General features: G+C 36.2%; 1 protein-coding gene across 20 annotated transcripts in view; it reads left to right on the top strand.

Annotated features, from left to right (window-relative positions):
- PTPRD (protein tyrosine phosphatase receptor type D) overlaps nt 1-24565 on the top strand; it is a 467045-nt gene that overhangs the window by 397334 nt on the left and 45146 nt on the right. For all 20 annotated transcript variants that reach the window (XM_039877795.1, XM_039878308.1, XM_039878028.1 and 17 more), the window contains 2 exons: nt 11787-11962; nt 24159-24278. In XM_039877795.1, the coding sequence (XP_039733729.1) occupies nt 11787-11962; nt 24159-24278 (296 nt within the window). The remainder of the gene's footprint in view (nt 1-11786; nt 11963-24158; nt 24279-24565) is intronic.

Raw genomic sequence — 24565 nt, forward strand, 5'->3', positions numbered from 1 at the left:
TCATTTTGCGTATTTTTGTTGTTCTCTCAGTGGTACTGGCTACTTTATTTTACTTTGCAGAGTTATGTGACGAACATTAAAGAAAACACTGGAAGTTGCCAAAGTGATTTAGATTGTCTCTATCTTTGTTTAATAGAGCAAAACTTTTACACTATTTGCATTGAGAGATGGCAGGGGGTAAAAAATGAAAAGAATCAGGAATTCTGTATGGGCACCCATGTGCTTACCAAATTCCTTGAAAAGAGTGACACTTCTTGACATGTTTCCAAATTACAGTCATTTTATTTATGCTGGGAAAACTGCAGAATAAATTCAAGAGAGCCCTAATTATAAAATGCGTATAATCGTTGAATTATAGAGTAATTAGTATGTGAACAAATTGAATTTTTGACCAGTCCAGTTACCATTGGGGTCCCCTCCATGTTTAGGCAGTTTTTAAAAGAAAATAGTAATTCCTGAAGAAGACAGGTGATAGAATTTTAGTGATTCATAATAAATATTGTCAAATTAAGTCTAAATGGAAACTAATATTTATATGTACATAAAAATAATATATAATTATATGCCTAATCTTAAAAAATTCAAAGTTTCCCAGTAAGTATAATTTTATTAAAGTAGTACAAGAGAAATGGACAACCCAAAAGATGAAGAACAAGGAAATCTGGGTTTGAGTCACAGCTCTGTCACTAACTAGTCATGTAACTCTCTCTTCTCTGAGTATGTTTCCTTAGCTGTAACTTCTTTCATTCGGACTTCCAAGAATTAGCTCTACGTAGTTTTCTTATCAATTATTTTATTTACGGTATACCCCACAGTCTGATGAAGCAACAGCTATTTTACTATATATAGGTATTCATATTTAGAGATGAGAAAACAAGTTCAGAAGAAGGCAGTCCTCGAGTAGCACAGGATATAAGCAATACAGCTCAAATTAGAATTGAACTCTTCTAATTCCTCAGCTTCGGCTTCCACAGCACACGTTACCCTCACCACTTTCCTTCTGATACAGGTTGTGACTGTGACTAAGTAATTTGGCATGGATCCAAAGACTCAACCTTTTTGCTTAACATCCACTTTGTTACGGGCATTAACCTGTGGATAACACAAACATTACATTTTAGTATTTAATTTCCTATCTTATGACATAACTTATCTGATGCAGTGACACCATATGGAATCATCAGTGATCGAGATGCAGTAGATTGAGTACGTCTATGCCTACCTGGTTCCACAGGTGATTTACTTACCTCAAATATCTTTTTATGTATCTTCAACTTCTTGTAAACTCAGAAATACCAATTAGTAGTACAATATTGTAATGCCTTATAACTGACAAAAATTCACTCTTCTTATTATAGTCCTGGATAAAAAGGTTTTTTATGTTTTGTTTTTGTTTCTGTTTTTTAATAAAATGCCCTTCACGCTGCCAGTACTATATTTCTTTTAGTAGGATTATAATTAACATTTCACTTTAAAAATCATATTGACATGGAGTTTTTTAAATTGTTGGCCAGGTCAAAATGTATAGTAAATTTAAACCCTACTTATTTAATTCAACAACAAAGACAAGAAGTTATAATAGATACGATTATCTGCGTACCTACTGTGTAGCATGTACCATGTGATTGATCTGATATACAGTATATAAAAACATACATAAATTTTATCTATAGTGTTCAGAACAGTCTTGAAAGCCAGTTGTTATCATCAGTTTTATAGATGAAGAAACTGTTAAATTTTAAAAAGTCAAGTAATTTGTTTATAATCAATAGCTAGTAAGTACCAGAGCCAAAATTCTAATACATGAATCAGTCAGACTCAAGACTTCTGTTCTCTCCTGTAGGCCACTCAGATCTATAGCCCCTTTGGAATTCATAATGGCTAAGCCTATACATGCCACACCTAATTCAAAATGGTCCATTGTTGGCTGGAGAAACTGTCTAGGAAATTTGAAATATAAATTTGAAACATGATAGAAATCTTAGAGCTAGAGGTCTTCAATTGTGTTCTTAGACTCTAAAGTGAATTTTTCCAAAGAACAAATGACATATAAATAGCTTTCAGGTGTTTTTTTTTTTTTTTAATATTACATTTTAAGGTATTTACAAAGATGATCGGATAAGAAGACAGATAACTAAAAGCAAAATCCCAGTTTAAGCAGCCATATGATCTTTGTCACATCACTTAGTACAATTAATGTAGACGCATTGTGGGAGGTGGATCCTTTTGTGAATCTGATGAACATTTTAAACCCCACTTGAAAACAAAAGGCACCTACACACGTTATACACTAACTTCACAGAGTTCATAGACACACAAGCCTTTTGCAGGCCCATTCTCCAATTTAGGAATCCCTGACTTAGTGCCTTGTTCTGTTTCCTCGTAAAATGAGGATGCGTAAGACTCTTCCTGCCATTCTTAGTACTCTGAAAGTTGATTCTAAATCTGGAGATCAATAGATAATGTAAATAGTCAGATAAATATTAAATCTTGGACTTTAAAAGATTATCTCTTTCAAAGGAAAACAGACAGATACTTAAATCAGAGAGTTTACCCCAAATAGAATTATTGGCTTGGTGTGCGTCTCTACTACCAAGCCAGGTTTAAGTGGTTTTATCTATGAGAGTTAGAAATGACAAAGAATAAACCACGTCATGTCATATGCATTCTTTAACATTAGTGTTAGTTAATTGATAAAAGAAGCTTAGTAAAATACGGATTTCTTTTATTTTTTCTAGTTTGGGGATATATATTTAAAGTTTCAAAACATAAATACATTTATTTACTTTGTCTCTTTAATGGCTACATTCTTACAAGTGCCCATATGCCTCTCAAGAACTTATTTCCTATTAAAGTGTCCTAGGCTCTTCTTGCTTCTGAAAAAGCTTCTTCGGAGAAGTTATTCTTCCTCTGTTTTCTCATATGTGCAATATGATTAATAATAGTACCTGTCTCCTAGAATTATTAGAATTTAATGAATTAATGCATGTAAAGCCTTTAGAGGGGTGCTTGGCATGCAAAGAAAATGCCTAGTAAATATTGGGAACTATTAAAATTATCATTGCTGGTATTATAAATTTTATTACTACCAAGAATAGGTCCTTTTATCCTCAGATGGAATTTCTTTGCTATGTGATCTATGGAAAAATTAATAATATCCAAATGAGAAAGCTGCATATATTTGGAGTACTCTGTGAAGCAGAAGAAAATATTGGTGCTTGATAAATGAAAACCAGACCCATAATAGCATTACGAATTTCAACCAAGGGAAGAATATGTTCCTTTAAATGGAAATCCAAAATATATCATCTGCTGTTTGATTTGCATAACATGAGCAATTCAGAAAAACCCAACTGTAAATAATACAGATGATGTTACAACAACTTGATTGTTTGTGAGATGGGCAATTTAGCACCTTTAAAATGAGAAAGTGGCTCATAGGAATCACTACCCCTAAGATAAATCTAATTTTAAAAAGTAAAGAGAAGAAACTACTGATATTCTCCTGTACTTTGCTTCACCATATGCTACCACACTAGTGTTCTATGTTAATATTGTGTCTTAGTATCTCCTCTGCAGGGTTCATTACTGTCTCTACCTATTCATTGAAAACAGCTATCCACCCACAGTAATACATTCTCCGATTTCACATCATACCCATGCTGTGAATCTTTTTTTTACAGGCCAGATCTAGTAACCTGTGATTTTTTTAAATATGTAAAAACAAACAAAAGCAGCAAAATCAGTTAATTACATTATAGTGACTGAAAATGTCCCATATGAAACTATAACATCAAAGAATTATTTTTCCCAGTAAAGAATTCCTTTAATGGCTGACGTACTATTTCCAGAATCAACTCACTGAATATGTTACATTTGCCTCCCTCTAGGTTCTCTTTCTCTCCTCTTTTCATCTATCATCTGTCTGTCTGTCTGTCTTTCTCTTTCTCTCTTGTTATCCTAGTCACTGGTGAATAGTTTGTGAGCACCCACTGTTTATTTTATCTTGTTCTTGAAATTCTGTCGAACAAACTGAAGAAAATCTGTTAGAATATATGCCCCATCTGAAAAAAAATTTTTTTTTCTAATTCTCGTCTAATTATTGGTTGAGTTTATTTTTCTCATATTGTTCAGAGCATCGGTCATTGACTTAGTACAGTTTCTTCAACATTTTTGGTCTTTTCACTTTTCAGGTTGCTTACAAGCATGACAGAGTTTAATCTTATTTCAGAGTGATTTTTAAAAATAAATAAAAACATCTCTTGGGGAAATTGCGCAATTTTTTTCTAGCTTAGTTTGTCTTAAATGAAAGGCTAGATGGAACTTAGCGTTTGGAAACATGGGACAATGTCGCAAGGTTCTTGCAGCCTGCGTAAAGATTAATTGGAGCTGTTTAAATAGCTTCTTTCTCCTGCATGCAGCCCAGCAAGTGCCATGGGATCTGGTATACAGCTCCTGCCTCAGCCTGTACCTGAGCTGTTTCTTACCTGGAAAACAGAATAAACATTTTTAAGAGATAGCTGGTTGTATTGGGTTTTGTCTTTACTCTTGTTCCCAGAAGCTAATCAAAGAGTAAATCTGAAAGCTGTTAGTTTATTTTTATCTCCATTGTCTTTAGTTCAGTTATCGAGATTTTTTTTTATTGTACATTTATGCAGATTGCGCTAATGAATGTATGCTCCATTACTCTGAGGCTGTAGAGAAACATGGGTATTCTGTGGTTAGACTCATTTCTTAGAATAAAGGCACAGGCTATTGATTACTGGGAAGACTATAAGCACAGATTGTACCTTGCTGGGAAGTTACAATTATTTTTGTGTTCTCCATTGATTTTTTTAATATGGAAACTCAAAAGGGGCCTTTCAGATATAAAATTACTTTTCATCAGTGGGGTATTTAGGAATGAATAGGTTTATTTTATTTCTGTTTAGTATATCAATCATAAGAATAACTAATATTTAGAAGTTTCAAATGTATTGACTTATTTCATTCTCACAGAGGTGTTGGGTAGTGTGATAATGCTGCTCATATATTAGGATATATATATGGATACTGAGGCTCTGAGAGTTTTATACAGACAGAGCTCCAGTCATCATATACCTTGTTTGATTCTGACTACCTCATTGTCGAATGAAGCCCTGTAATAACTTCATATTTATTAACATACACTAAGTAGACCAAAACTCTGATATGACTGTAAAGGTATGTTAAACCAACCCAAGCTCTGCTTTATTCCAGGGCAAGTGCTCTCTAACAAGTAATAAGGGGCTGATAATTCTCCAACACTTGTAGCTCACCTTGAAATATATTCAAAGAATTCAATCACCCACATCCTTCCCTGGGGCCACTCTCATAACCCAGCCTCCTAAGGAGTACAGCGGTTTAGAGAACCATGGAGAAGACACAGAACATTGAGAGGGTGGAGGGTGGGTTCACAAACTCTTTGAAAGTTATTTATTGTCCCATCAATATTCACTGTGGTGATGAGCTGCAGTACCCACAGAGCACGACACACTTCTAAGATTATTGTCTTGTATGCTGTAGCAACATGGAGGGTAACTTGCCAAACTGTGGTCGCATACGGGGATGCCATGGCAGATAATGCACTGTGCCCTTGCAAGAAGCATTTGTTTTCTCTGGTATGTGGTAAAGAGAATCCTTCAATTTGGCTAGTTCTGATATAGCCGTGGGTGGCTGCCGCAGTGCAAGTGAAGGGGAAAGAAAACCTGTGTTCTTTGGAATTAAATAAATTTACTCGTAATAATTTTTATTGGATTTCATTTTTCTATTTTCTATCTTCTAGTTTTGCCACTGTCAGCCAACAAAGTAAACATTTTTTTCTGCATTGTAGGTTGTAAAAATTGCAATCTAGGTCTTAACTAACAATTTGTTGTTGTTAGTTGGGTTTTTTGTTTTGTTTTGTTTTGTTCATGTATTGAAGTAGAGGAGGAGACATTTACTAAATAAAAGTTAGCTTTTGTGCTCTATTGGAACTTGAGTACTTCTATCTTACAACAGAGAATAAACTAGCTTACCAAAAAACAATGTATTTTTGACACAAACTTTACTAGGGATTTGTAGATGTGAAAGGAAATAAAAGTACCTGGGTTTTGATGCCACACTGAGTTAGAGCAGAATCAGCTGCTCAAGTAGAGGGTCCCTCTCCAGCTTTGCACAGCAGGTCCTCGAATAACATCCTCCTTTCCGTATACGACTGATGATATAAACTTAACTCTTGTTTATATCAATTAGCTTGTGGTAGACTTGGTTCTGTTGTACATCATTTCACTTAAAGTCACAAAACCTATGGACAACGATAAGTGAGGACTTACTGTACTACGGTAGCATTTTGTCCCCTGGAGCCACGGGTGGGATTCTGTCTTCCCCCACAGGCTTCCTCTTACTCATTCTCACCTCCACAATTCAAGGAAAGCTTCTTTCTCTGAACAGACCACCTACTAGCCTAGTCCCACCACCTCCTCTTGTTTTTGAATTTATGTGTTTTTTATCCCACCAGGGTCTAATCAAAGATCTGAAGTATCAGTCACAAGGAAAAATCTCAGCACATCAAAGGTGGAAACAGTCAGAATCAGCTTGAAAGAGAATCAGAGCATGTTTCAACATAATCTGAGAGACACGAAACCTCTATCTTAAGATAACTTCACAGAGATTTCCAAATCCAAGAAGGTTAAGAATACCACAGAGAGACATCTTATTTTAAAACTCAGAAAGACTTGCGGGAATCGATTTGTCCAACATGCCTCGTTTAGTAGATAAGCAATCAGAGGTATGGACAAGTTGAACAACTGCCCAAATGGCAAAAAGCAAACTGCCAGCAGCCCTAGACAGGAGTCCCCATTTCCTTGTCAAATTCTCTAAATTTTCAGCAGTGCTTAATGTCCCGAGACTTCAACAGGCACGTGTTACTTTTCCTACAGTGTAGGGTGATGCAGAACTATACACATTCTCCTTATGATTACTTAATTTAACATCGATAAAATAATTCATGTATATTTTAGGTCCTGCTTTTTCTGTTAACGTCAAGGCATAAGGCCTTATTATAAAATATGTATATTTATAAGCACCCCTCAACAAGAGAAATCTTTTCAAATCAACTTATCTGCTGACCTGCAAGATCAAATGCAAAGCAAGTCTTTATTTTAAATAGACCCACCTGGCCCAATTAGGCCTCCTACTCAAATTAACAGTAAAAAAACAAACAAACAAGAAAAAAAACTTAACCCAGTCATGACAAAGCAGTTCAGATATTCTTTAAAATTATAACATGCTTTCAAGGTCTTAAAGCATTCCTCAGTAATTATTTATAGCAAATATTCTTTTGAACAGAGTAGCTTCATCTTTCCAAGGATTCTTCCCTTCTGTTAATATTCAAACACATGTAGGAACAATGTCATGAAACCCTATCCTATTCATTTCATGCTTAGATGAAGAAAAAGGGTGTTTTCCTTGCATTTTGAACTCATAACTTTTTCAGAGTACAACAGGTAATTAAAAGAACAGAGGATCCCAAAGTCCATGCCCAGTCTTATTTCTCCACTAAAAGCTATAACTAGCAATTCCCAGCAAATACAAAGAGATTGTAAAACAGGCCTAATTCTGTTTGAATAGCTATTTGCTATGGCTTGCTATGCATGAAGAACACAAACACAGCTCTACCAATTATTCACTTCATCACAACCTCCATTAGTCTTAAAGGCTTAAGTTTTACAGCTCAAAGTTTAGTTTGCCCCAAAACACAAAGACCCAGTATAAATCATGTAAATAATATTTTTAAGTACCACTAAATAGAAGTTCATTCACTGATGAAATATACTCTGATACAGGAAGGGGGCATACTGGTATAATATGAAGTCAAGATCCAGCCTAGATCTTCTCACTTATAAGATTGGAATGACAAACATTATTAGTGTGGGAACTATTTACATGACTATGATTAATTGGAGAGGACACATGAAACAATATATGGGAATTTATGAAATTTATAAATAAAACTACAGATTTCTAGGAAAGAGCAAGTTTTAGACCTAAATTACTCTTCTTGAGCAATGACATTAAAACTGACTTCAATAGACAGTTCCTGCAGCAGTGCCAGTACAAAGATTTTGCCTATGACAGGCAAAAGGCAGACATCTTTGTTATGTTCTTGTTGTTTTAATAATTTTTCAACACTACCATCCCCAGTGAAAGACAAGCACCATTGTTAAAATATTGTACAAAGGTCTCCTTGACTTTCAAAAATAAAAGTAGTCAGCTAATTCATAGTAATTCTATATTCTCTCAGTACTGCATTTTAAGTTAGATTTCCATCCATCATAGCCCCAGAGGAATTCAATTAATTCTCACACACTTCTCTTAGATTAGTAGTGCACTCTGATTAGTGTTGCATTAGCAAATGAAATCATTGTCTGGTTAAGACAGGGGATTGAAAAATAAGCAAATATGCATTACTTGGAGAAAGTCACCCCCCAAAAAAGTGAAAGAATGTTGTAGATCCAGCCTCTCAGCAGAAATATCACAATCAATAGCTACTGAAGAAGCATTTCATGGCACAAGAACACTTGGAAAGCCAGCAGGTCATGTTTCCCACCTCCTCCACCCCAACCCGCCACACACACACGCCCACAGGGTTAAAAATCTTTCTAAATGTGTCTTATTGAAAACTGAGGTCTCATTGAATTGAAACACTGCTGTTTAACTTTAGCTTCCAGTCTAGGGTTAATATGTTTAGAAGGGCAAGCCACCACCCTTTCTTAAATCTTTTCTCATTCATCTTTCTACATAACTCGTTATGCTGCATTGTATGAATATGGACACATTAGATCTTAGAGCTTCTAGAGAACATAGCCCTGTCTCATATCTCCACGTTGCAAAGGACACATGGGAGAGAACTTAACCTGAAAAGCCTTTTTGCTAGAGTAAGGTAAGGGATTTGCTAGAAAGAGGCTTTCCTTCCAGGTGCAACCTCTTTACAGAGAAGTGTCAAAATAGAAGAGGACCTTCGGCATTATTTTCAAGATGTAAACATTAGCCTAATAATTAGCTCTACTATCTTTTGAACTTTTAAGTCTTTTCTTTTCAAAATATCAAGTCCCAAATTCTTACAGCATTTGGTGATATAGTATTGATCCTAGGTGCCTAGTAGTTTTCAGGCAGAAATTTTATTTTTATTACTAGGAAGTACAACTATTATTCAGTAGCAACCTAATAATAACAATAATTTATTATTTAAACTTGAGGAGTATGTCTAAAAGCAACTTATTATGTAATAACTGTTTAAAATTTATACAAGAATGTTAGATGGCTTAATTCCTTTGCTTTAGATATAAGTCTCATGTCCACTGCCTCTGTCCTCACACACATAGTTCAGACACATTTGTTACCCTTGATCAGGAGGAAATGGCACAGTGCCCATTTGATATGTAGTCTGAGTCATTAACCCAGTTTTTCCATCTTGAATTTTCTTGGGAAAAAGTTTTCTTTATATTGGTAGCTGAGTGGGGCCCATGGCCAGAAGCCCTTAAAAAAAAAAAAAATCAATTCTTTAATGTTGCTAAATGCTAAATTAAAATTTTGAAAGTGGGCTTTTCCCGTGTTGTAAAATAGATTTATTGTTGGCTCAGAAACAAATCCTGTGGACATGTAGATGTGCTGCTTCCCAGTGGCTGTAACCTGAGGACTTTATTTAAACTGTCCTTTGAATCTACAGTAATTTGATGTCAGGGAGGAATAGGATCTTTATCAACAAAGGGCTGCCAGAACCCCAACTGTTTCTTGAGTAGCTGTAATAGATGAATAATGTTACAACCAACTGTGCATTTCAGTTTTTGCTCAAAAGGCTTTTCACTAATGCTGGTGGTATTCCATATCCATGTGTTCATCTCGGAGCCCAGTAGTTTCCATCTGACTTTCATTAGTTTTCTTGAGAGGATCAGTTTTACAACTGGAATCAGAAAAGCAGTCAAAGTAATTACAAGTGGCAATCAGTGAAATATAATAATTTTAGCTTGGAAACATATGTTCCTTTATAAAGAAGATATTTTTTTCCATAAATCCAGCACCTATATTTTCCCAGGACAAAAAGGGTCCATGTACCGCTTCTTATGCTACCTCCCAGATCACAGTGATATCCCTGTAAACTGATTGTTCCCCTCCAGGGATAGGCAACTCATTACCTCCCAAGGAAATCTTTTCCCTTTTTGATTCTGACAATTTGAAAATACTTTACCAAATTGGAGATGAAATCCATATCTCTGTAGTGACATCTTTCAGAATTCAAAACTGGGGTCTTAACAGAGTAAACCCAAACCTCTTTTCAGTTACTCATGGGCAGCTCTTTTCTCCAACCCCTGCCTTTTCCTTTCTTATGTTCAATACCATTGATTTCCTTAATCACTTTGGCCACTCTCTTTGGAAGAAGCTCAAACTTGCCTATATTTCTCTTAAAGACATCATCCCAATGGAAAATTAGACTTTCATTTATAATATTTACATTAAATTACAGCTCTGCTATTTATTAAATATTGGAACCAGGGCAAATTATTCATTGTTTTTGTCACTAGAGATAGCAAAGATGAATAAAACAGGCATGGTTTAAAGGGCAAAACAGGCAATAAGCAAGTTAGCAAATAAATATATAATTACAGAATTGCCAAATAATATAAAGAATTGCCAAGAGAGTTCTGAGGTCCCATGGTATGAAGGGCAGGCCTTCTGAGATGGAAGCTGAACGTTTTGTGATAGGAAGGTGACAGTATGTTCTAGGATGTGGGGTGGCAGTAAGGTAGGAGATTATTGTTTTCTAACAATTGAAGCAAAGTCTAGAGTTTAGAAGTTTAAGAGTGGAGTGGAACTAAATGAGTTTGGAGAAATGTAAAGCTTAGTAGCCATTGTTGAGGGTTTGGGTTTTATATGAAGTATAAGGAGAAGCCATTATTGGATTTGAAGAAGTTACGGTGTCTGAAATAAATAAATAAACTGTTTAAAAAATTGTTGTCATGCTAGATGGAGAACAGACTGAAAAGGATAAAACTAGAAGTGGGACAATCAATTATGAGGCAACTGTCATAATCCAAAAAGAGGTTCATATGATACAACAACCCTGTGAGGTTTAAACATGAAGCTTAAACTCTACAGAGGTTAAGACAGTCATAGCAGACTGCCTGCCTATAATTAAACTTGACCCACCCCCTGCCCCAGCTTGAGCAAGTTCTTCAATCTCTTGTATATCTCAATTTGCTCTCTTGTGAAAGGCAGATTGTCATAGGACTTACTTCATAGAGTTTCTATGAGGATTAAATGAGTTCTCTGTTAGCTAAATCCGCAAAGAATTTTTCACCATTATACACGATCCACCATATATTGCATTTTTCGGACTCAGCATTATTTTTAGTTTTGTCTGTAAATGAGAAAGATAGTGAGTGAAGAATGTGACCAAATAATTATTTATCCTCCATTGCAAGCTATATTTGCTGATGCAATTGAGAAAATGTAATGTGTAAGAGAAGACAGTCTATGGACAATTAGTTGTGTTTTCCTTTCTTTGGTAGTCTACCTTGTTATTTTATAAAGATCCAACACTTTGAGCATTGCATTTCTTTAACCCCATAAGACCTGTTTTTAATCTTGCTTAAAACCCAAATTCTACTCTATCACTGTGACGCTAGCATAGTGTGGAACAATAGTACAACAGTGCCACTAGGCTGTATCCCACGCTGTTTCCTCTTGTGATATATTCACCTAGTTGAATGACACTCGTTGTTTTATAGGCATCCCAGGAAGTGACTATGTGAATGCCAACTACATAGATGGCTATCGGAAACAAAACGCCTATATTGCAACACAGGGATCTCTCCCCGAAACATTTGGGGACTTTTGGAGAATGATATGGGAGCAACGGAGTGCCACAGTTGTTATGATGACAAAACTAGAAGAGCGATCCAGGGTAAGAATAAATATCTACCTCTTCCCTCTCAAAATCTCCCCTCAGCTATGTTGCATACTTTATTCTGTTTATAATCTAATCTTAAGCTTTAATGTTATAACATTCATTGTGAGTGGGCATCAGCAACCCTGACTAAACCATTCTTCTAAGTCTTTTCAAAAATGAAATTCTCTCATGTTACAATGTATATGATTGCCAAAAGAAAAAAAAGTAGTACTCAAAAAAGGAGAGAAAATGTTAGAGAAAATACATTTTAGCTCGAACCAATTCTTTCTGAAACACATTGAAGAAGAACACACAGACTTTGAGATTTTCACCAACATGTACTTCCCAGTATTTTCGCAATTGCAGTGTGAGAACTAAAATTCTGTGATAAAGGCTCTTGTTTAAATTATTCAAATTAGCATAAATTAAGTCAGGCAGCCTGAAAAATGATGTGGGTTAATACAAAGCTGAGAAAACACATAAATGTATGGAAGGCACTTTGCTAGTTTAGCGTTCTCCAAAATAAATAGAGTTTAATAACAAAGTCATTGCTTAATAAAGTCTGAAAAGGAAGTTTTATTCATCATATGGGTCCAATGTTACGGTGCATGGCACATTAGTTAAACGCTGTTGGTTAGAAAACTAAAGCGTAATGGGTAAGCTATATTCCCAAGAAAATATGCATATATTATAGCAATCTGATGAAAGTCAATCTTTAACCTTAAGAATTTAATGAAGGAGTCTCTGAAAAATCACTAAAGACAGCTCAGACTCCCACTGAAGAGTGGGACATTCAGGGTAGAGTTCGAAACCACCCATGAGAGGCCTCTCACTGTGGCCACAATAGCCTCAAAAATGATATTTAGACAGCAGCCAAAGCCCAATTCTCCATTCGTTGTGTGACAGCTGAGGGTTTTTAAATGGTCATCTAAGCTAAATTCATGGCAGTTTCTCTTAGCCCAGGTGTATATAAGAGGGAAGAGTTGAAAGCTGCTCAGAGGATTTATAAGGGAAAAACTCAGATATAGGAAAATACAAAAAGCCCCAGCTGTTGTTTCCTGACAAATAAGGAGGTAAGAAATCAAAAGATATGGTTCACAACTGGTTTAGCAAACCTAAAAAAAGGAATCAGATCTTTTTAAAACATGTGAATTCTACAGAATTATTGAAATATTGTCTGAAATGAATTTAGATGAAAACTGTTAAGACTATAAAGACAAATATCTGTCCTACCTTACATGCAAACTCCATTCAGAAGGTGTAAATGGGTCTGTTTTGATTTGTACTCAGGGTATAATAGCTATATCTCAAGTCCTTTCTTTAAGCCTCCCCACTTACATGATTCTTGAATATACCTGTTAATAATTATAGCATTATCTAACACATATTAGGTGTATGGATATTTCACAACAACCCTGTGATATAAACACTACCATAATCTCTACTTTGCATATGAGTAAACTAAGTCCAGACATCCCAGAAGGTCACCCAAGGTCATTTAGCTACCACGGTTAGAGTTTAAAATTGAAGACAGCCAGTCTTATTCCAAAACACCTATGCTTAACCATCAGACCATACTGTTAACACTTCTGTGACTCTGAGACAGCTGAACTATTATATTATGGCATGCATGTAAATCTAGCCTACCTGGACCACTCTGCTTGGCGATACCAGCTGGTAACAAGCAGTCATTTGCAAAAGCTGTTTTCTGTAAAACACACATTTTTATCTTGACACTGCAGGCCTTCATTAAACCATGCACAGAAACTTGTTTTGAAATAACTAAATGAAATTCTGCCCCTTTTCTCCCTAATTGCTTCTAATAATAAAGTTAGTTCTAACTGGCCCCACCGCCACTGCAACATCTGATGGTAATGAGCAGTTCTTGGCGGAAGGCATTGTGACTTAAATACCTACAGTTTATCTTTATGTTGCAGGCTACCTTTTTTCGCTACCTCAGACAGAGAAACTTATTTGGAAGTTACTAAATGAACCTCTGTTTGCTCCCTTCATTAATTACTCTTTGCTCTTGCAAGCTAGCTTTCTCTTTGTTAAATGACCTAAAGGAGGCCAATTAAAATGCTGTCTTGTGATTTGCATTCAGTGATGATTCAGCCTGTACCCAAACTTGCAATGATCTGCATAAGCCAACATTGAGGAGTCTCAACTATTATTAATCTGACCATACAAATGAGCTCTGACCACCCCCCAAGGCCCAAAAGTCTTTTGTTCCCCAGTCTGGAACACTTGAGAATAAATGACTAAATGCAATGGAGAAATCTAACAAAACGCTGGTCCCCAAAATTATTTCACCTGCTCTTCCATCTTTCTACTTCACATCTACCCACCTTATCTATTATTTTTTCACCTACAGTCTCATGGAGAGAGGGCAAGGCATTCCTGGATTCTCAAACAAGAATTTGAGTTGAGTTTTGCTATAAAAATAATATTGTAAATAGTAGTTAGTTGTTACTGAAATATATAGTTCCATACTTTAGGAACTTTGTGGGTAATGTGGCCTGACCTGGGGACTCAATACATTCTCATTCCCAGCAGCCAACTTCAAGGCAGTTGAACTAGCTTGGTTTTAGTTAGGAATTGCCTATAGTCTCCCTCATAAAGGGAGGTGGTCCAAGTAGTTTAAATATATCACGTCTCCAAGGGCTGCAGCCTAAAAGCTCATTATTTTGATTAAGACTCAGGTTTTTGAAATAATTAATATTCATCCCCTTGGTATTAGGGGGGTAAAATGTGTGTGTATGTAAACACTTACATGCATTAGAAGTACGTAAGGGTACCTGTTGACTAGAGATTTGGGGTAGGAAAGAGAGAAGAAAAGGAAAAGGAAGAGTAGACAACATGGTATTACACAAGACTATGGGAAAACTAACATCAGAGAGAAGAGGTGGTGACATAGTGACGTGATATAGTTCCAAGTAGGGGTGCCTTACAGTCAAATGTCTGGGTTTAGATTCCAGCTCTAATGCTTACTGTAGTGCTTTGTGACAGTTAGCAAGTTACTGGATCCCTCAAAGTCTCATTTCTTACATGGAAGGATTATTGTGGGTATTGACTGAGATAAGGAATGTGACAAGGTGGCTCAATGAGTCTCAATTATTATTGTTTGGTTAGAGAGAGAGAAGTTGGAGGCTTTGCCATTGCAACTTCGCTTTCCCCTGAAGCTGTCTTCCGAATGATTCAATTTTTTGTTTCCAAATGAAATGAGTTTGTTTTTCTGTGGCTGACAGTGAATCTTGACCAAGTTTATAGAGTCTCTGCACATGGCGAATCCTGCCCACTGTCCCCAGTGTAGGATACCTATGTGTTATGGTCAAAAAGAGAGTGTAGCTCAGAACATGGGGTTCTTTTGCGCTTGTCTTTTCCTAGGACAGAATCTCGAGAATGGAGATCCTGTTGCAGAAACTTCTTAATCAGTCTGCAAATAGACCTTGGCTATTTTTGCTGCTACTTTTATTGCAGCCATATCACGAAGCAACACAATATGAAAATAGCTATATTGATATGAGTTACATGTAGTAATAATTGTCACCGAAGATAATGTATTCTCGATATCACATTTCTTTTTGGTTCAGTTTTGCTTTTCCCCTCCTCATTCTTATTTATCTGATGATGCTAGGAAATTCTCTCCTTAGTACCTGTCTCCTATGTTTTCCAGCTTTCTGTTGTGCCTAGTCCTGCCTCTTACCTTGTCACTCTGGCCTGCTGTTGATAAAGCAGCAATGTTTGTAACCTTTGCTGAATTAGAACAATTTACTCTCACAAGAGGACACTGGGTTCATTAGCAGGTGTTAGAAGTTTCACTGGTCTTTTGTTAGAGAACTGACCATTCTTGGATTTAAATGCCTAAAGAAGCTCTTACACATGTGAGGTATGACTTAGGACTTCAGTTGGCCATTTGAAAACTTAAATTACTTGATTTTCAAATGCCATCACTCTCTCTCAAATTTCGTCTTGAAAAGATCCCAAACCTAACTGAAAAGATTATTTGCATGGTGTATACATTCAGTTTTCAACCCTGAAGAGAAAATATACATGTTAAATTTTCTGTGTGTTTCATGTGGATAAAGAAACAAAACAAAATGTAAGGCTAAAATCTGGAAATTTTAAAGGCAAAATATGATTGCCGCCTGAAACACACAGATCAATTTAAAGCCTTGTAAACTGTGCTGTGTGACATGAGATACTATTAGTGGGTTCTATTCCACAGTTTCCATCTTTTTTGCCAAATCCTCTCAAGTTCTGCGTAGTTCATTGATTCTGTAGAGAATCATTCTCATGCCCTAGAATGTGGTCTCTAATTGTTTCCATGTTTCATGACATGCCAATAAGCACATGAATTGGTTTGGGCAACCACATAGAGGGAAGAAAAAGTTCGGAAAAAATGAAACAGTGGTAGGAGTGTAAAATATATACAGCTGGGATTTCTACTCCAAGGGTGTTATTTGTGGGCACAACTGGGACACATGGTTGGCTGCCTCACTTGAAGAATTGGAGTCTCCAGGGTAAGATTTGCCAAGGTGATTCCTAGCCCAAAAGCTCTATTATTTTGTTGGTGATTGTCCACTTTTTTCCCTTCATCTATCTGCTTTTGGCCATTTCTCTTCTACTTTGTTTTCCATCTTGTGGTACACAAGATAGAGGGAATGTGTAAAGCCCATGCTTGACAAACTGTTGAGCAGCCTTGATTAGTGTTGGAAGCTAAAATGGCTTAACAAAGTTAAGGGATATTGGGCTTTCACTAGTTCTCACCTTCTCACTGGCCTGCCTTTAATTACTGCCCATAGTTGACAGTCATTGTTGATTTGTTGTTGTCTTGCAAGCTTTATGGTGGGAGCTGATTCACTAGAGCTATTATTGTGGCAGTACTTAGTGCTGTAAATGTGAGGACGGGGAGTGAAATTTTGACAGTCAACAATTGGGACGTGATTTACATTCGAATTGTCATTCGTTGTGAATCACATTGATGTGTCGTGAAAGTATAGAGGTAGAAGTAAGGAATTCTACCCTTGGCTTTCAAACTGTGAATCCCATATTCTATTTCCAAATAGAGAATCATGCAAACCAGTTGATGGCATCCATTGCTAAAGCGGATGAAAAGTTTCGTGCATTGTGACTTTTGTTTACCTTAGGGAAGAGAATGGGAAAACTGCTCCACTAAATTTTGTTTTGTGTGTTAACGAATGGAGCTTAGATCCTCTCAAGGCTAAAGAGACCAGACTGGTGTTAACTACACCACGTTAATAGTTTAGGGAATTAAAGTATAGAGACTTAGCATTTGGGTAGCAGAGCACTTCCAACCTAATGACTACTTGCTCCTACTACTATGTCCTCCCCAGTTTTCGAATGTCACCTTTCAGCCTTATAGTTTTATTTCTGAGAATGAAGGTCAAAAACAAACACATTCACAGTTGGTTCTGTGGCTAAGAGAAAATTTTAGGCAAAAATCAGCAAAAAGATTCTGGTCAAACATTTTCTTGTTTTACTGTAAAACAAATCTTGAGATTCTTTTCAGATGGTGAGGTCTTTTGGGGTTAAAAGTTGGCAGAACTCGTTGAAGATTATAAATGGCAGTGTTATTGTTTTCATTGCCGTTATCGGTTTTGGAAGGCCCAGCCTTGGCCCGTGGCAGGCTGATTCTTGGCCCCTCTGGCTTGTCAGGTTCGGTAAGTTTAATGGAGAGCAAATGCTTTCCAAATGCCAGGTCTGTGTCCTCTTCCAAATAGAACTGGAAGCGCCAAAGGCCTTGAACATTTAATTTCTCAAACTGTAGCCTGAAGCTCTGCCTATCTAGGGCAACAGAAACTGCTTTTTCCTTAAGCAACTGGAGGAACGTCAGTACAAACATTGCCTTTGGAGTCTGCACATGATGTATGGGATTGTTTTTGAAAAGTGTTGGATACTTAATGTAAATGGGACACTGGCAACAAAAAGAATGATGCTCAGGCTGGCAACCTAAAGGTTGTTTGGGTCCTTATCTAGCAAGTCCCATACTCTTCGTTTTCTCTTGTCAACAGACATGGTTCAGATAAAAGAGAAAGAATCCCACCAATTTCGTACAGTTCGTTAGCTTCCTGGAGTTTGTACCTTCTTTCCCCACCCCACCTCCTCTGTTGAGAATGGAAGCCTATAGATTCTGGCTCAGAACATTCCCGTTAAAGTGAATTGGAGGCATCATAGCCTAAGGAAAGAACTGGACTAAGTAGAGAAGATAGAACTTTGCTCCTGATGATTTTGTGCAAAGCCCTTCTCGTTCTCTGAATAACAATCCTAGGCTGGATTGGGTCCTTTCTAAGGTTTTGAGGAGTGTAGCTTAGTCTCTATTCTCAGGCAAGGCCGATGTTCAGCTGCTATGCTGATACCGAAATGCTGTATACTGACTGGTATACAGAAATAGCTTTTTAATTGAAACTTTATGTCACCTAATGATATGCTCAGTGGCAGTGATGCCAGCATGTTGCTGGGCCACAGGTGGCCACTGGGCAGACCACAGCAGAAGCAGAGGTGGAAGTAGGGCTGTGTGAAACACACAACCGCTGCCAGGAATGAGTGGGGCCCCGGCAAAAATTCTAAGGACCCACGTCATGAGGCAAATGCTAATATCCAAGTATTAACTGGCCACTGCAAAATGGGATTTCATACAGTGTTCCTCCTCTTACAACAAAGTGCCAGAAACTTGATATATAATGACTCTCAATTTAATGAGAGAAGTCATTGGAAACGTTTAGTGCAGCTCCTGTGTTAACTTCCCGCAGACACATTGTCTTAGTCTGTTTGGACTGCCATAGCAGAATATCCTAGACTGGGTAAATTTATTTCTCACCATTTTGGAGGCTGGGAAGTTTAAGACTAAGGCACCAGCAGATTCATTGTCGGGTAAGGGTCAGTTCTTCGTTTGTAGACAACTGTCTTCTCACTGTGTTCTCACATGATGGAAGGGGCAAAAAAGTTCTCTCGATCTCTCTTATGGGGCACTAATCCTATGTCTTCACTATTTTGACCTAACTTCCCAAAGCCCTATCTCCTAATACCTTCACATAGGGGCCCAGGTTTTAACATATAAACTTTAGGGAGACACAAACATTCAGTCTATTGCACATGTAAAACAAAAGGGATTATAATTCTTTAAATTAATAAATGGTTTAGAAAGTATTAGAATGGTTGAATGAACCGATAAACAGTTTTATGATACATAATTTGGTTTATTTAGAGAATGTTTTTCAGCCTTATAGTTTTATTTATGAAAAGCCATCGCTTCACTGGTAGTCAAATACTTTAATATCACTCTCATTTCAGGTATTCCATCGCCCTTGATCTTCCACTAAATTGTGGTCAGCAAAGAGCAAATGAAAAGGGGAAATATATACAACACACAGTTTTGCCATTTGGAAATAGATATGGTTAAATGTTATTTGAGTGCAGAAAATGATGCTGTTGCTAAAAGAGAATAGAATCATTGAGATGATCTCTGTCCTGATGGTGGAAAAGCAAATATCAAATTTGGTCTTAAAAATTTCTGAAAGAGATATTACTGTAGAAATAAACAGTTCAGCATTTAATCTTTCTGTCCACTAAAAGATATCTGAATATTGATCTAAAACTTTATTATATTGCATTCTCCGTTATTAAATGGATATTGATAAGTGTGTATTAACATTTGCTATTTCACAGTAACAACTTGGATTTGTGCTATCTAATGTTAGCATACTTGCTGCCCACTCCTCACTGGAGAATCCTCTCCCCAAACTTATTGGATACTGATTTCCAGTCACTTTCAGCAACAGTAACGGGTTTCCATATATCATTGTTTTTGTCTATTCTGTGTCCTTCTGTGGAAAAATAATCTGGCCCTAGACAAGCTTTTCATGATACCATGTGGCAAATGCATTTGGTATCAGTGATGCTGGGACCATTTGGAGGCCTTACTTCACTGTATTTGGAATTTGGTTGCTTTGCCATTCTGCCATGCTCAATAAGTCTTTATTAAATTGAAACAAGGAGGTTTTATTTTCACAAAATTTTAGGCATTTTAAAAATAAGCCAACCTAGACCACAGTATCGTCGCTTTTAACACTGGCTTTCAGTTGTTGAGCCTATGACATGCCAGGCACTTCCAAGATAAGCCATGTGGGAGCAGAAATGGAACCAGAAGGAATGCATCTCCCCAAAGCATAGTTAGCAGACGTACTGGATCAAATCCTATAAGATATTTCCAGACACAAGCTTTTCTTTTGAGTGCATTTAAATATGTTTTATCACTCCATCAACTTGCTTTTGATGGTTTGTCATGAAAAGGTAAAATTAATTCATTCTATAACATGCATTTAGCCATGGTCAACCTGTTCTTTCCATAATTATAAAGAAATGACAGCTTACCATAGAAGGGTGATCACTTTGTGATAGTAAAAAGAAATATCTCCCAAAATTCAGCCAAAAGTCTTAACTGTCTCATGCAGTTGAGACCTCAAGGAGAGTCACTGGGTCATGCTTTGAAACTGAGTAGCAGGCCCTGATTCTCTCCTTTTTCACCTCGGACTCTAATGTATTCTCCCAGCAGACTGGGGCCAGGTAGATTAAGGAAGTTGTTTGGAATCTCACAGCCACCCATTTGAAGAACCAAGAGATGTAAAGGCACCTCTGTATTTAGTCAATAAGGCTGATGGATTAGGGGCATGGTCTGCATCTCCTTTCACTTTGGTGTCTCCCACCGGTGCTAACACCTTGCCTTCCACCTAGAACATCCTAAATACATACCTGTTGGGATTAATAACATGTGCCTTTTTTCATATTTAGAATGATTTCAGTAGCTTATAATAACAACCACAAAAAAACCAAGAACATAATCTGACAATTAATGATAGTTACTGTCTATTGAATACCTACTTGTGCCGGCCATTGGGTTCACAGTTGCAAGTGCATGATTTTGGAGCCTTACAATAGCCCTGTCATGTGGGAGATACTGTTCCCATTTTAAAGATGGGCCCTCTGGAGTTTGGTCCTGGACATAGAGAAGCAATTTACTGGTCATCTGGTGACACTGCCAGACTTTATATGAAGCAATCCCGAAGGCCACTTGTGGTCACATGAGGATCAAATAGGAAAAAACAAAAATCAATATTCATATTCGGGAGCTCCTGCCTTCTAGTTCTTATATACTCAGTGGGGATCCTCCTACACTTCTCAACTCACACTCAGCTAGCTCTATGCATGAAGCCTAACAAATACTTAGTAATTCTCTAGAAATAGCTTCAGAGATTTTCTCCCAGGGAAAAAAGGTGGCGGGAGGAGTTGTTGTCAAAGAAAACATTTCAAGAGAAAAATGGAACTAGTTCATTTATATGAGCTAATTAGAAAAAAATCATTTCTGTTCTCTTCTTTTTTTTTACTGTACTTCTACATTATCTCTAATGTTGATGAAATCAGATATTTGTTTAGTGTGTGGCTAAGAATGAAAGACTTAAAAGAATATTTGTCAGTAAATCTAAGCTCTTAAATTTAGCCCTCAGAAATCACCCGAAGCCTGTACAGGCAACTCAGAGAAAGAGGTTGGGAAAAGTACTGAGGTATTTACTAATGAAGGAAGAATGTATTGATGTAGCTATTCAGAAAATTCAGGGTAAGCTTCAAATCCCCCTCTGCTGAGCCATATGTGTGCATGCGCACATATGTTAGAATATTAGTTTTCATAAACACCCTTTGTGAAATGTTTCCTGAGAGAAAAAAACAATGTTTAAATATATTCACTTTAAAAAATCATTCTCAGTGTTTCAGTTGAGTTTTATTTTAGGACTTTTTTTAGTAAAGTGTAAGACTAATGTACATTATTTAGATTGAGTACAAAAGCTTTTATTCTTTTAGTTAAAAAGGTTTACAACATGAATTCTTTATAGTAATGTTTTGTGGCTTTTTTTTTTTTCTAAAGAGGTCAGAGTCTAAGCCAATAATAGTTGTAGTTTTAAACTTATTGCTAGAAGTATGAGAATAATTAATATTATTTTAGTTTTTCCTACATCTTAACTATGGAGGGTATTTGTAAATGAAAAGTCACTAAATAATGGAGTCATTTTTCCAGAGGTCACATCAAGCCTGGCTTATGATTATTTCCTTCATTTTTTTGGTCTTACCTCACCAACGGTCTGAGGATAACCAATTCTCAGCTTTGAAATATGATTTCATTGAATTTGGTTCAGTGCATTGAACTGACCTTATAGATCATGTTGTTGTATTAACTTGCTCTTTTTGTGCCCCCATAGTGATATTTGTCCTCCTGGAATTTGATCTGTTAGTTTTGATTTGAAAGGGTGTCATACAGCTGAAAGTGTTAAATGATGGGTTTGAGTTTCTCTTCATTCTTTCACTCAACACATTGCTGCATCTTCTCAAATATTGCAATAAGAGGACTCCAAAGTTACTTTTGTGCTTTGCAGCGAGACATCAACTTGACATCTATTTCACGGTTTAAAACAGCCTTTGGCCTAATTTTTGTGATTTTTTTTTTCCATCTGAATCGTGGCTACTTAAGTACTGTTGGCTCCATTCAAGTGGTAGCCTTGGCTAAGCCTGTCCAGATATGGCTTGGATTTTAATGAATGGCCAGAAAACAGAAAGGTGTTAAACCCTGATCTTGCTACATCAGTGTCCTTCTTAAAGGATTTTTTTCGAGATAGAATATATAATAGAAATATAATGCACAGAAGACTATTTGTGCATCTAAGAACCACACAAATATATTTTTAAGAGACAAATTTCCCATTTTACTGTGAAATATTTTTATTTTTCATGAAATAGGTGATGTTCATGCAGTCTCATAGTTGAAATAATGCACAGGAGTCAAACTTTGTGAATTCAGTTTCTGCCTTACTGTATAATTGTAGGTTAAAGTGCTTTTTCTCTTTTTTCTTATCTAGGAAATTGTGTAGAAGATAAAACTTCTCCCTTTTTAGAAGGTCCAGTGTCTAGTTAGAATGAGACTGAGTCCTTTGAGGAGTAGATGCTATGTCTATGAAACAAAATTATAATATTTTTCATAGAATGTTACTAAGATTTATATTTAACATAAAAGCAAATAATTATCTAGTAACTCTATTCACTGGACCCAAAAATTCAAGTGTCTATGATAAAAATATCCCATTGCTTTGTTTAAATACAAGGATTGTAACTTTCAAATTCTTCTTTTGCAAGTGTAAGTTGTGTTTCCTAATATTAAATGGTACTCGATTTATTTCCTAGAGAAATGCATTTTAGTTGGTTTCAATTAAGAATTACTCCCATTTTTTCTTTTAATCTGAGATAGAAAGGGTAAATATATTCTGATCTATGGCCTTACTAGAAAATACAGTGTTGTGTGTGTCATTTTTTATTATATGTTTTAATGCCCAAAGGACACATTCAATAAATTTGAGGCTTATTGCAGACTTTGAATTATTCTTTGCTGCATGTTAAACTAATTGAGTTGAATACTTTTTATGTGCTTTTGTTCAACTCCACATAGAAACTGTAGCTTATTCATTTCAAATGAATGAATTTTAAATTATTTAAACTTTGCACCGCTAGTGTATGACCCTCTGAGACTTTTTTTTTTTTTAAGAACAGACAGCTCTTTTTTTCCTAGACATTACGGATTTAATTTGTTTTGGATACAAGTACCATTTATCTTGAATGTTAAAAAATGCTATGTCGTTTATTATACTTTGATAGATTTACAAATTATTTCTACTTTTCTTTAAACAAGCATATTTGGAAATTGTGATAGCTCAAGATGAAATAGCTTGTGCCTTTTAAACCTTGATGGATGAACACTAACTATCTCACCATGTGGTTTAAATGCCTAAGAGTAATCTTCCTCATTCAATTCATAACGTCTATCCCAGAACAAATTTGTGTTTTCTTTTCAAGTACTGTGAAGTTTCAAATACCTCTCTGCTTATTTTACTCAGCAACAAACTGCAATTTATTTTTTTCCAGAAAAATTGAATCTGTTACTGCTTAGTATTCCTACTAGTTTGAAAAATGTGTTTTATATTGGCATCAGAGCAGTAATTTACATATATTGGGATAACAAGAATACATGCCAAAAAAAGATCAACATTAAATGAAATGCAGAAAAGCTGTTTTCCTTCAACAGCAACTCAAAGTAAAGCTAATAAAGAACTTGATGAGCATCTTCCCTGAATGTGTCACTTGTTTCTCTTAGGTGAAGTGTGACCAGTATTGGCCCAGTAGAGGAACAGAAACCCATGGGCTGGTCCAAGTGACACTGCTTGATACTGTGGAGCTGGCCACATATTGTGTTCGAACATTTGCACTTTACAAGGTTTGTTTTTTCTTTTTCCCTCCTTTTCCCCTTTCCATTATTGAAAGAAAGCTTCTTTGAGAAATTAAATATCTTAAAGTTTTACTCAAATGTGTTGATTCCACTGGCAACAATGAAGGATGAAATAATTCTTCCCATTATCACGCAGCAGTTTTTCTCTTTGTTGATTTATTAATAAATATGGAACTCTTGCTCTGAACAAGTTTCAGCAAATGAAGAATAAATGAAGAATAAATGAAGAGCTAGTTTTTCTCTAAAATATAACAGGAACATTCCTGATAGTTACA

This window comes from Pteropus medius, unplaced genomic scaffold (assembly GCF_902729225.1).
Source record: "Pteropus medius unplaced genomic scaffold, Ma_sr-lr_union100, whole genome shotgun sequence".
NCBI lineage: Eukaryota > Metazoa > Chordata > Mammalia > Chiroptera > Pteropodidae > Pteropus > Pteropus medius.